Genomic DNA, 14,638 nt, shown 5'->3' on the forward strand with positions numbered 1-14,638 from the left:
GCCTCATTGCGGCTTTTATTCGCTGTATCTCTTTCAGGAAATCAGGGAGGCTGCATGCATCACCTCAGCCATCGAATGACCATAAATCTCATTGTAAAGGGGCTTGTCTGAGTTTAGATTTAGCCTGATGCTGGCTTTTGTCAAGCTCGTTTTTATTTATCGCCCTATACTCATTTACATTAGTCTTTTGTGTTTGTGGATAAATAATTGTTTTAACGATTATCTTTGGGTGCTGTGTATTAGGACGGAGTTGTAAGGACTGGATGAAGAAAAGAGAGTGAGCTTGAATTGTAAACTTACTCTTAAATTAGAAGCTGGATTAATCCTCAAATTAATCCTCAGGAGCTATATGCACAGCTTTTAGACTACATTAAAGCAGCTGATTAAGAATTAATATAGTATAATATATATATATATATATATATATATATATATATATATATATATATATATATATATATATATATATCAGTATTAATGTAACTTTGAGGAAAGTACTCTCCATTAACAAAGCACATATGCTTGGACTAATCTCTGACTTGTCATAACAATCACCTCTGTTTCATTTTTTAATGAATAAAAAAGAAAGAAGGAAAAAAGGAAAATGCATGAACGCATAACACAGCAAAGTTGTTTGCACATGATGTATGGACAGTTGAGGGCGAAGTTAGAAATAGCAATTGATTGTTTTAGATGGTGCTACTACTTTAAATGTAATTCCATCATTGTTCAGTGCACAAGCGCAGATAAATCATTTACTTAAATAGTTTCTCTTAGTTCACATGCCAGAGAGGCAAATTGAAGCCGTAATTATAAGGCTTAATTGATGTTTTTTTACCACCGTAGACCATCCCTCTCCTCTCCACTGTCTTTTCATAGCCAAAGCTGTGCTTGCTGTTGTTTGCACTATATTTCTCAGAGTATTGATTGCTATTATGGTAAATCCGATGGGCACAATGGAACTCTATCAGCAAAATACAGGTTAATTATCTGGAGGTCAGCCGCTCTCCAATTCACACAAAGGACCGCTCTTCTTCACTGTTTTATGACCTGGCATTAAATCGTGAGCGCAGATTATCACAGGGGATTTTTGTATTCGGGAAATCAGGAGGTAAAATGCATAGCTGTGTTAGACAGGCAAGATTTATAAAGCATTTTCTTTTTTTTCTTCTGTTTGTTTTCTTGATTGAAGCAACATTATTCTTCTTTAGCCGACAGTAGGATTAGAGTTTGGTGATGTCAAAGTCACTGACCTGGTTTGATAAAAAGTCAGAAAACGCTGTTGAAATATACATTTAATTATTATTAGGCTGTACAGGATATCACCAACAGTATTACTGTCTGTCACTTTGTCAACTCTGGTTCAGATGAAGACTAAATTACATTTACCACTGCACTGATGAACGCTTCATTCTGATTGGTCAGAAGGTGCACTTGTTCGAATATGTTATTGTTTCTATAGTAACAACTAATATGACATGGTCTATATAAACAAATTCATGGTCTACATAAACATTTTCTGACATGGTAAAGTCTTCAGGATGGACGATTTTGTGGTTTCTCCTGAATTTTGTGTCTTACCAACTTCAAGAGAAAGCAAAAAAGAGGTTGGTGAGGGAATGACTGTTTATAGCTGTTATAACATAACTATAAATGGATACAATGTATGATGCACCATTTTGTATTTAACAAAAGATTTTTAATATTGGCAAATTGCTGTAGTATAACAGTGATAAAACACTTCTGAAATCTGAAAAATAATCAACTTCTGGATGGAAGTAACTCCCCTTCACAATGGGCTACATCGCACAATTGTTGATTATTTTCCTGTAACAACACATCCCAAAGTCTTTTATTCCTTACTTAGGAATATATGTGTAAATAAGTAATAAATACATGAATATAATATATAAAGTTGTACATGTAATAGCTTGCAAAAGCTTGATTGATGTCTTGTCAAGTCCTGAACATTTCTTTTTATCAGAAATGCATTGGCAGTACATTTCCACCAGACAGTGGAGACTTTTGATTGAGCGGTAAAAGTGATTTTTTTTTTTTCAAGTAGGAGAACAAGGCTGTTGGACATTTTACTTATGCCAGACTGATTGGCCTCGTAAGCGGCAGAGAGACCCATCGATAAGCCAGAGTTAATGGCATTGATTGTGGATATTGTGTGTCTGTGTGTGTGTGTCCCACTCCTGTAGGGACTCCAGTGAATCGGATTCCTATCATGGCCAAGCAGGTGTTGGATCTCTACACTCTCTACAAGCTTGTCACCGAAAAAGGTGGCTTAGTGGAAGTCATCAATAAGAAAATATGGCGCGAGATTACCAGAGGTCTAAACCTCCCTACCTCGATTACCAGTGCAGCTTTCACTCTCCGGACTCAGTAAGTGTGTGATAACCTCCTACATCTTCAATCTACTGATTACCACGAGTCAATTCTTGAACATCGAGCTCAATTCAATTATCTGCCTTTAAAGTACAGAGAGGTGTATATTTGAAATGATTCGAGTGGATAAAAGAGATCAAATAACACACAGACAAAGATATCATGACCAAAGGTGCATACTTTTCCAGCATTATCCTTTTAAATCTGTATTAGAGCCACACTTCATATTTAATTGATAATAATAATGCACAAATGATTATAGTTTTTATTAAAACGTGTGTTCAGGGTCATGTCTGAATTCATTCCCTATTTACCGTATGGACAGTTTGCTATATTATTCCCGTAAATTCAGTATACAAAAAAAATTTACACGACTTCCTCACTAATACCACAATATGAAGTGATTTCACCTCAGAATTTACTTCAGAATTTTGTGCATAAATACATGTAAAAATGTTGTTTAATGACCACTAAAGCCAACAGGCACTTATTAGCTGTTTATTTAATACAGAAAATCTCCTCTAATACTTCTGGGGGGTTTTTTATTCGCCAGATAACTTTTAACATAATGTTAAATAAATATGTTTATAAAGTGGTAGGTTACAGTGATGTGTTTCTGTGATTCTCAAGTTAATTCTTTTAATTCTGCTCATTTTCTCCCTCACTGTTTCCCTTTATAGAGAGCAGTATATAGTAAATATCTATATAGTAAATAATGACTGAATTAGAGCTTGTTCCTACTCTGTAATTCTGACGATCTCAAAAAGCATTACATCAGCATCACGTTAACAAATTTCCTTATATTCCAACATTGCCTAATGTAAACAAATGTTAGGAGTTTTCTAGAAACTCAGATGCCATTAGCTTCACCTGGTTATGAACTCACCTCATAGAAAAACAGCTGTCCTTTTAAGTGATCTTCAAATTTTAAATTATTTATTACGCATTATTTCCTGTCACCGAGACTTCCAAAGCATTACTATTGCATCTTCATTTTCTGCTCAGGTATATGAAGTACCTCTATCCATATGAATGTGAAAAGCGTGGGCTGAGCTCACCCGGGGAGCTGCAGGCAGCCATCGACAGCAACCGGCGCGAGGGCCGCAGACAGAGTTACGGCTCTGCCCTTTTCAACTACTCGCCTGTGGGCACCCCCACCCTGCTGCCCTCACCCAAACTCCCTATCTCCCACATCAGCATAGGAACCCCCAACGGAGGCCAAATGGCCCACACACCTGTCGTCAAGAAAGGTGAGAAGGGTTGCCTTTGTACTAAACAAATATGTTGCATGGGTGTTCTTGCAGAGAAAGAAAAAAATCATGAAATTTGAATTTACATAGCTGATGCAATAGAGAATATTAGTTAAAAAGAAGAAGAAGAAGAAGAATTAAATTCAAATTAAAGACAAAAATGAACTAAACAGTAATACAAATGGTTAAATTATACACAAATAAAATGAACATTTCATGGCTTACTAAAAAAATAAAATGAGCACTATTGTACAAAGCATAAAATCAAAGAAGAACCATTTGTACTAAAAGGAAAGTGAAAGTTTCTCATGCAGTTCAATGCATTCAGTTATCAGTGCAATAGAAAATTGTAGAAACAGTTTGTACAAGGCAAAATACATTGATTACATTCATTTAAAAAAAATCTCATTAATGAAGATTATTTCATTTCAGTGGCAGCAAATGATGTCCCAGGTGGATTTACGAGTGATGTGAATTTTGCAGCTCTAATCTATGTTTATACAGTATAACATAAGCTGTGGTTTACATGCCACATATTTACAACAGCAAATTTTCACAATTAAACAGTGTAAATAAATTTATTTAGACTCTAGATTTTCTTATGAAATGATTAAATTCATATAGTTCTGGCAGTTTATCAGCAGTACAAAGAAAAACAAATCTTGTAAACCTACGTGTCCTAGGTGTCTATTTCTGTATGCTTTTGAATAAAATGTCATTTGGTCCATGTTGCAATTGAAGCCTATCAAAAATGTAAAGAAAACTCATTTCTTTACAACAGTAGTGTCCTTCTTGTACTCACGCACGTTGCGCCTTGTGGCCTGGGTGGTCATCAGTACAGACAGGAAACAGCTTGCAGAACTTCCTCTTGCCCAAGCTGTCAGTTTCCACATTGCACCGGTTGGAGCATTTGAAGGCAGAGAGATGCGATTCAGTAACGTGACCATATGGAAAAAGACACAAACACGCACAAATTCCTCAAAGGATCAAAGGCTTTTTTTAAAGCTCTGTCAGTATTTATAGGTTTGTCACCACACTGGTTAAAATAGAGCAGAGCATGATTTTTGGGTTTGACTCCCATGACCACATGATATTTCTTTTTATAGAGCAAACACATTTTTTGTAAGTGCATGTTGCATATTATATACTACATGCATCAAATACATTTTAGCAGACAAAATATGATATTTTATACAGGGTAACATTCTACAAATACATATAATTACCCATCTCAATTAATGAGGCAAATTTGAATGTTCTTGCATCTTTAAACATTTTTATTATCCTTCAATAAAGGAATCAAAATGCATATTCTTCTTTTGTATGTGTGCAAGAAGCATGATTGTTTAACATTTTTTTATTTACTTGCCTGTAAAAACGTAATAACCTCATCAAAGATGGCACTCTTTGAGTTTCTTATTGACCCTCAAGGCATTTCTTTCTTTATTTATATGAAGTATTATGAAGTAAACCTTTTTGATATTTGTATTTGTGTCACTTATCTTTTCAATTCTTTAAACCCTGACTCAATGACACAATCAAGGGTCAAACCCAATTCTTCAGTAGATCTGACTATATCCTTTCGCTCTATTCCACAGAAGACTCCATACTCTCCAGCTGCCTGACTAACCGGGTGGGCATCCCCATGCCCCTGGGCGGGCACCATGGCACAGCTGCAGCTGCACAGGCCGCCCAAGCTGCCCATGCCGCCCAGGCTGCAGCAGTCGTGCAGGCAGCTGCCCTTGAGCAGTTGAGAGAGAAGCTGGAGGCTGGAGAGCCCCCGGAGAAGAAGGTCATGCTGATGGCTGAGGAGCAGCAGAGGATCATGCAGCACGCGCTTCAGCATAATCTCTTCGCCATGGCCAGCCAGCTGCCGATGAATATCAAGCTCAACAACATAGGTGTGTGTGTGTGTGTGTGTGTGTGTGTGTGTGTGTGTGTGTAAGGAATGTCTATTTTAGTGTGGAACAAATTACATATTGAGCCATACTTTAATTATACCATATTAAATTAAATTAGGATTCTCATTAAAGATGGTAGTGAAAATGTAGTGCACATATGTAACATTAGCTGTACATCATCTGTAGCATTCTGTGTTGATTTACACATACAAATGATGTGGGCTTTCAACTGAAAGATGAAAATCAAATCTTCACCAACCGTTGGCTATCAGTCAGTAATGCATAATAGAGCTTTTAAAGCTATGGAATCGTTTAAAAGGGAGATTTTTTTAAAAAGATCAACATGAAAAATCTTTAAATGCTGGGGACTCCCAACACACCCTCATTCCATTCAGCCCGTGTGAACATGCAAAAAAATATTGAATTTGCTTGCAACGTTTTCCCAACATTTTCACACGGGAGCTTGTATCACCTAGAAATCACATCTAGGAAGTTCAACACTATTCATGCAAGCAAGTCGACAGCATAATTATCAAGACAGTTAACATGCAAACAGTGCGTGTAGTACAAGAGTGTCAATAAAACATGAGGGGACGGGGATAGTAGATGTTGTCATTTGTATTTGCAATACAGTTCACTTAAAACCTGACAGAAGACAGTGGGATAGTAAATAAAATAAAACAACATATTTCTGTTTATTTTGATTATCCATAATGATCCAAAGTATTATTATTATACACCTTATGGAATTAAATAGAGATGGAGAGTAAAACAAACTAAACACGTTGAGTGGATTCAGGTTTTAAAAGCGTCTCACGAAGCTCTTCTGGATTGAAACATCTTTTAAAATGTGCTGCGTTTGACGAGTGTCAAAAAATGCTTCCAAGTTGTATGCGGTGTTAACGGCCTTTGATATAATGATTGACTCCAAATACCGACATGCATCAGCTAGTGTGCTGATCTAGAAAAAGGGTGAAAAAAGGAAATAATGGAGAGTAAAGAGAAGATATGTGGGAGAGTGAGGGCGTGTATGTTCTTAGCAAAGATCCCCCTGTATAATTTCATCTTTACTGCTACAGTAAAGAAGCTGTGGGACCAGTTAATACAATTCATGTCATCATTATGAAACAAAAATAAATATGGTAACCTGACTCATGACCATAATTATACAGTAGGTACACTCATAATAATATGTTAAAAAGCATACTCGCCTTAGTTTCTGCTCTTTTAACCACTTACAAAAATGCTGACGTGGCCCTGGCTGAAATTTGACACCCCTGTGATGTAGCTTGAGATGGGTATCAGTTACGACTTCAAGAAGGAAAAAGGGTGAAATGTTTATATATATATATATATTTATATATATATTTGCTAAATATAGGTATGCAACAATTATTGGCATCCATATGAATTCAGAAAAATATATTTGAATTATATTCCCATTGATATTTTACATTTAAATGGAGCAGGAAACTGGAACAGGAACTTGCTCAACCACGACTTCCTGTTTCACAGGGGTATAAATAGTAGGTAACACACAGTCTAAATTCCCTTAGTCATTCATAATAATGGGTAAAATCGAGGAATGTGTAGTGGCTATAAGGAAATAGCACAAGCATTGAAAATGCCCATTTCCACCATCAGGGCAATAATCAAGAAGTTCCAGTCAACTGGAAATGTTATGAATAAACCTGGAATTGGACGTGTGTCTATACTGTCTCAACGCACTGTGAAGAGGGCGGTTAGAGTGGCCAAAAAATGTCCAAGGATCACAGCTGGAGAATTGCAGAAGTTAGTTGCGTCTTGGGGTCAGAAAGTCTCCAAAACTACAATCCGAAGTCACCTACAAGTTGTTTGGAAGTGTTTCAAGAATAAGACTCTACTCTCCCTACTCATTCAAAAACAAACTCTTCAGTTTGCCAGACACTACTGGAACTTCAAATGGGATCGGGTTCTATGGTCAGATAAAACCAAAATAGAGCTTTTGGTAATAAACACCAGAGGTGGTTTTGGTACACAGAAAGGAAGCCATATGGAAAAGTACCTCATGCCCACGGTTAAATATGGTGATGGATCTTTAATGTTTTGGGCCTGTTTTTCTGCTAGAGGACCTGGACATTTTGTTAGGATACATGGCATCATGGACTCTATCAAATATCAACAGATATTAAAAGAAAACCTCATTGTCTCTGGTTGTTATGGTTGAACAATTACCTGTTCCTAGTCACCCAGTTGTACTAAACAAATGTAATACCAATGGGAATATACTTCAAATATATTTTTGTCATATGAATTCATAGGGGTGCCAATAATTATTGCACACGTATATTTAACAAAGATTTTTTTTTTTGGATAAACCTGTGTTTTGTTTGCAATTGTTTGATATCCATGAGAGCAGAATTTATTGAACAAAAGATCAAAAGGTTAAACAATAAAGACAGTTTTTCACAGCCTTCTTTGCTCATATTTACCAAGGGTGCCAATATTAGTGGAGGGCAACTCCAGGGCAACTAATGTTACAGCACCCTTTCAATGAATGAATAACGTTTAAATATACATTTGGAATGTAATCTCCCTTTAAGTCACATGCTGTACATGGAGTGAATCATTAGCAGGAAGGGAACTAACAGAAACCATACGTATATAGGTTTACTGTAATATTATCCACCTAACACCTTCCTCTACTGAGTCTCTGTGGTGCATGAATTACTTCTTCAACTCCACAAACTAAGACATAATATTACAATGCATAATATACTTAATTCAATATATATTTTCGACCTTACACAAAATCAGGTCAAACACTAACAGTTAAACAGCAAACAAAAACGCTGATGTCTAGCTACAAGGAAGATTCGACTCCACCTCAGGTCATGCATTTCATAATGACAGAGTCTGTGAGAAGATTGTGGTATCTTTCTCTCTCTTATGAGTAATATGTTATTTCTGCAAAACTGTTTCTTTTGTATCAGTCATAATGACAGACTGCGCTTTATATACCATATGATGGGGAAAATAGAATGTAATGCTATAGCGCAGTGTAGAGCTTGATGTAATACAGTCAAACACTCTGCAATTTAAAGATTATTGTTAAATGTTATTTGCTCAAACCATGTCTGAATATACATTTAGGAGTCCCCCGTAATGACATATGAGAGATAAATGATAGACATTAAAACCTACTTTAATGTAGCTGCAGCGTCCCAAAAAAAATGATGGAAGCTTCGGTCAGGGTTGCAATCAGAAACATAATGGATGTTTTAATGTTGTTAATGAGTGGGCCAAGTAAGACAGTGTTCAAAAAGGTTTTATAATAGAGACCCTGAGTGTAGTACCTTTTCCTGAGATAACTGAAAAGTTCAAATGGATGTGACATGCTTTTCAGTATTTTTTTTTCCTCCCCCTTCTTCCGTCTGAACTCTTTTAATAAACTGCTCCTTATCCTGTCACTCATGAGTTATCGCCAATAGTTGGCGGCGCGCTCCTCTTGCTTCTTGTGTTCCTTTTATAAATGCTCATATTGAGTTTTTCTCACCCTTGCTCTCTCCAGCTCCTCTCTTGACAGATGACAGACAAGAGACTGCATTGAACCTGTCTACCAACGGCATTAGCAGCATCAACATGTCAATAGAAATAAATGGAGTTGTCTACACAGGTAAATAGAGCGGCCGTTTGCTGATGTAATTGCGGGCAGGAAATTCAATAAGTTATAGCAGCACCCCCGTGCGTGTAGTCCTCCACACAATTTGATGTCTTTGCTATAAAATCTATCGTAATGAAGTGGCAAGTCCAATAGAGTTAAAAAAGTTAAATATCTAGAAATTGGCGTCCAGCTGCCGCCAGGTCGATGGGACTTATTGTCTTTCGTGCCTGAAAGGAAGAAGCCCCTGCTTAAGGTGGATACAGTGCTTGTGCCTAGCAAACAAGTGACTGTAATTACCTGGAGATGGCCCATTGGAGTGCACTCTATAAGTGCTGGGAAACTTTTGCCAGAAAGGACATTGAGTTAAAGTGGGCTTTTTCAATTGAAGCAAAAGACCGTGGCTAAATGTTCTTTCTTTGTGAATCAATTACTGTTTCTCATCGAATGTCATGCTGTCCAACCCATTGTGGAAGTAATTGAAGGCAACATGGGCTACTCCAATATATTTAAGATGCAAATAGTCTGGCTGATTACTTTGGAAAGTGAAAGATTTTGTCAAAATTCAAAAATTTGTCCGAAGATTTGGAAAAATACAAAAATAAAATGACAGTGTCCAAACATTACCCGATTAAAATTAGTCAAAATTATACTTATGTGCAAGCTAAAAAGAATCCAAAAAGTATCAAAAGACGATATTCTTACTGATATTAGAAGTTTTATTTTAATTTAGTTACACAGTTACACAGCTTCACACATGCAATTTCATAATTTGTTGAGTTCATATGAAAAGCTACACCTGGGGTTAGGGATTATGATTAGCCATACCTTTTTTGCTATTGTTGTTTAATGACAGTTCAAACAGTCAGCAACTTTACTTTTAAATGTTTAGGGATGTCTGTAGAACATAAATTGAAGGAAGTCTATCAGTCTTAAATTCATATTAACTTTACAAGTATTTAGAGGTCTGTTTAATGGCAGTTACATTTACTGTAGATTAGTCACAGATATCTGCTTAATTTGTATTTGTTTAATTATTTTGTATCTACCACTTTACCTGAAAATAACAGACAATAAGAATTGAAAATAAGAATTTTTAGTCTTATATTTATTAACTTTAGATCTGACACATGGGCTAAAGCTTACATGACTTACATATGACTTACATTAATTGGTGAAATACATTTATGACAATAAAAGTTTTTGAAAAATATTATAATTAGCTATTTCATTTAAGCTGAAGTTGAAAGCTATTTAATGATCATTTAATAGCTGTTTGGGGTCAAATAAATGTTAGACATTTATGAAACAATGATATGTATGAATGTAAATTTGTAAATAAATGTGAATTTGAACGGTTTTAAATGAATGCTGCTTTATCGCACTACCTCCAGGGATCCTGTTTGCCCGTAAGCCGGCCATCTCTGTGCTGCCAGCTAGCCAGCGAGCTCCTCTTCATGCCAGCTCTCAGGGAAAGAGCAGCAGCCCCGGTCTCATCAGCCACAGCAAGCCGTCCTCTTCCTCCTCCTCTTCCTCCTCTTCCTCCTCGCACGGACCGGCTGCCTCGCCTTAAGCCACCAAACCTTACCACACCCTGCTCCCTTTCCCCAAAAGACGCAAGGCAGGCTGCTAAACTCTCCAGACTGTATGTTTTTGTATCCTCTGATGGTGACTTCCCACTCTTTCTTTTCTACACATCCTCCTCTGATCCATGCAAAGTCAATCTCCTAAGCAGTACTTCCATGAGAAAGAGAATCAGACATGACCGTGTCATCCTGGCAGTATACATGAAGCATGTTCAGTATACATAGATATGGTGCACGCTTCAAGGACTCACTTTTAGAGTAACATTTCTTTGGAAAGCTCACCAGAAAACAGTGCCAAGAAGACAAGAAGCTGTAAGATAACTGGAAGGACAAGGGAGATGATATTCCATGGATAGAACGCTTGAACGGAGTTTTATCTACTGTTAAACATGAAAATACACATTGTCCTTCTTTATCATTCTTTTATCTATCCATGTGAATCAGATTAGCTTTAATACCAAAATACCAAAGAGCATATGAATAACATTGTGATATTGTGCACATGCATATTCTCCCAGTATCATCATGTTTAGATGATGCCTGTGCGGAAATAAAATATGCAATGGTAAGGATTATCAAACTAAAGTACAAATGGATATATCAGTGGTAGACAAAGCACATTCCGCTTAACATGGGGCATCAAATAGTCAGGGAGATAAATGTACTTTCTGTGTCATATTCTAGCTTTAACTTCTTTTTTTGGAGCTTAAAAAGAAATAGATTAGACATGAATGGACATGAATATTCCCTTGAACACCACATATCCACAAATATTGGGACAATCATAAAAGTCAGATATATCTGAAACAGATATAGTGATATTTGGTGATATTCTGTTACCTCAGTTGACAAACACTTTCACACCTCCTCTGCCTCAGTTTAATAGCAAGGATCATTAGTGTTCATTAAATACAGTTTTATATCATAAAAGATGGTCATTCTTGTCAATATAGGTATCTCATAGCTACATTAGTCATCATGTCATATGTGTCAGGATTTGTGTAGTTAGGAATTAATTATGAAAAATGGCTGAGCACTTCAATGCAACTCCCTGATATGAGGAAAGTGTATACATATGTGGTTAGTAGGAGAGAAAAAAAAAACTCACCCCAAACAGTAGTTGATGAAAATATATCTTTTGTTGTGAGTCTGATTTCTGATTTCTTTTCTCGTTCCTTTGCTTTTTGTTCCATTTTTATTTTTGTCTTTAAGGAGAATTTGAGGATATTCCTTTTTTTTCTTGTTATTCTTTTTCAAAGTTTGTAAAGCATATAATTTCAAATTCTATTTATTATTATAATAATTTTCATTTTTACTGTTTTTTCTTTTTTTTTCTTTTTAATCCTGGATTGCATCGTTGCAGCAGCTCCATGGTTCATTCTTTTTTTTAAATAAAAAAAAAAAAAAGTTTATTTTAAATGCAGCCAGATACCTCACAATTGTACCTGTACATACGTGTAATAGATTATGAATTACAAGGTATACCTCATTTTATTTTATTTCTAATTCTTGTGAAGCCACTTGAAAATCAAAGCTTTTGTTTCAACAGATCACTGGATTTTTTTTCCTAGTTTGTATTATTATTATTATACCAAAGAAGGGAATTATATTAATATGCATCTACCTCATTTGTTGTAGACTGTGCCAACAAACATGACCACAATCACCCGTTTTTTTAGTGTAACGTTTAAGGCTCTACATCAAACATGATGCAGAACGATAGGTCTGCGGACAACGCAGGGCTTAGACAGAGTGTAATTTGCATTGCTTGTTAAATTTCGTCTGTGGCATTTTTACATGTGGAAAAAGAAACGCCAGAAGGATTTTATTATACGTACACAATCTATTCTGAGCTATTTAATAGTGACGGGTTTGTAAATGATATGAATGATCTGAATCATTGGTGTACCACAAATGGTTTTATTCTGCACCAAATGCTGTTGGTACAGCTTCTTGAGAAAAGCTACAACCAATAACAACCATGTAATTTGGATTTTAAGCGTCTGTATATGCACAGTGGTTTTGGCAGAGTTCTTATAATTGTTAAATTCCAGTGTTTACTTGAATCACTGTTTGCATACACAGCATTACGTTGGCTTTAAAGATGACTAAAGATGTGGTTTCCAAATGCAGGTGGCATGATTGATCACATGACACAAAGTTAAATGAATCACCTGAGCCATGTTGTATGAAATCTTAAGATTAAGGTCAAGGTTAAGCCTAAATGCAAGGACAGCAATGGCTGTCTTACGTCTTCTTACATATGAAATGAAACAACATTGGCCTTGATCTTTATAATTCCAACATACTTTGCATTAAATTTGGTTGGCTTTTGCATTAACTTGGTTCTATACGCTTGCAAAAGGCTGCAGTAATCCTGGCACCACGAAACCCAACTAAACCCACAAAAAGCTTGTTTTTCTCTTTGGAAAGACTTTGCAATTTTTGGGACTTAAAATCTGTATGCCTAAAGTGTTCTACAAACATTAAGATTTGACTTAAGATTTCAATGACATCATCTGCAACTAAATCAGATTTTCACGTTGATCCTCACATTAGTTTTGCCACCTTTAATTGAATACACATCTTGCTGTGAAAATAGCTCAGAAAATATTTTGAATAAACATGTTTATATATTCGGTTCAGGCCTTGGTTGACAAATGATAACCGTAAGAATGTAAAAACGTGTCCTGAACTTAGCACAACATCACATTAGATCGTGACCATATTTTTTAAAATCATTGTATAGAAACAAGAACTGAAGGAAATATGTTGAACACTGAATGGGGCACAGTCGACACACAGCTGTCACAGTGTGATGTGCTCTAACAGACATTCTCTTGTTTTTATTCCCAGCAATGGCACAGTTTTAAATCTTTTCATATAGCTGCCACTTCACATCTCATGTCTATACTGCAGAGATGTCTGTGCAACTCTGGAGTATTTGTCGACTGTGAAACGAGGACATGAGTCAGTGTGATTCTTGTAAAACCAAAGCTTTTTCTAAAGAAACTGTTCACCATCAGAAAGCTCGTTAACAACGATGAAATCATTTTGTTGAATGTTAAAAAAAACAAAAAAAGGTTCACTCGTGCTTACAAAACTATGTTTACTTTGTTAAATATGTACACAATGCTATGATGGTAGATTTTAGAGACTTTTCGCTGTGTATTAAGCTTCAAAACTTTTCTTTTATTCCTCTTTTTATTTTATTTGGATAATCCAGTGCATTATGGGAAAGCTGGATTGTGGTGCTCAGGGGTTAAAAAAAAAAGTACAAAAAAACAGGTGAAAGATTTTGTTTGTTTGTTTTGCCATTGACTTGTAGCATAATTAGAAATAAAGTACTACTTTCAACTTTACCAAGCAACTGGGTGTTATATTCATTCTTGATAATAAAAAAAAAATTAAGAATTTTTTTTAATGATTTAATTTATGAATAAAAACAGCCCTCTTTTGAAGTGTTAGTGAACTGTTATTCTCATCTTAAAACATACTATGTAGTAACTACTATGAATTATTCAGTTATTCCAGTGAGACTAATAATATCTGTAGTTAGGAATAAAAGGTGATCAGGAACAGGAACTTTAAGGGATTTAGCTGAAGCAAAATAGTAATAGAATATAATTAATACCACTTTTTCAGGAGGGTTCAGGATTAATTTCTTTGAATACTGTCGGATTTGTCAGTATTAGCAATTTAATCATATAAGGAATAAAACACTTCGGGCATGGCTGTTAAAGGAAATTAAATGTGTTGCCACATCACTGATTAGTTTTACTAACATTCCAAAGTGCTTTATTTCACATATACAGCAATTTGCCAAAACTAACACATGGTAAGCTTTTTTATTATTATTTACATTTAAGC

The 14,638-nt window shown here is 35.7% G+C and overlaps 1 protein-coding gene across 2 annotated transcripts in view; it reads left to right on the top strand.

The window, feature by feature from the left end:
• arid3c (AT rich interactive domain 3C (BRIGHT-like)) overlaps positions 1 to 14,125 on the top strand; it is a 63,826-nt gene extending 49,701 nt beyond the window's left edge. For both annotated transcript variants that reach the window (XM_053654139.1, XM_053654140.1), the window contains 5 exons: positions 2,205 to 2,388; positions 3,397 to 3,641; positions 5,240 to 5,542; positions 9,093 to 9,197; positions 10,577 to 14,125. In XM_053654139.1, coding sequence (XP_053510114.1) covers positions 2,205 to 2,388; positions 3,397 to 3,641; positions 5,240 to 5,542; positions 9,093 to 9,197; positions 10,577 to 10,755 — 1,016 coding nt within the window. In that variant the 3' untranslated portion in view covers positions 10,756 to 14,125. The remainder of the gene's footprint in view (positions 1 to 2,204; positions 2,389 to 3,396; positions 3,642 to 5,239; positions 5,543 to 9,092; positions 9,198 to 10,576) is intronic.
• The last annotated feature ends 513 nt before the right edge of the window (positions 14,126 to 14,638 follow it).

This window comes from Ictalurus furcatus, chromosome 22 (genome assembly GCF_023375685.1).
Source record: "Ictalurus furcatus strain D&B chromosome 22, Billie_1.0, whole genome shotgun sequence".
NCBI classification, from domain to species: Eukaryota; Metazoa; Chordata; class Actinopteri; order Siluriformes; family Ictaluridae; genus Ictalurus; species Ictalurus furcatus.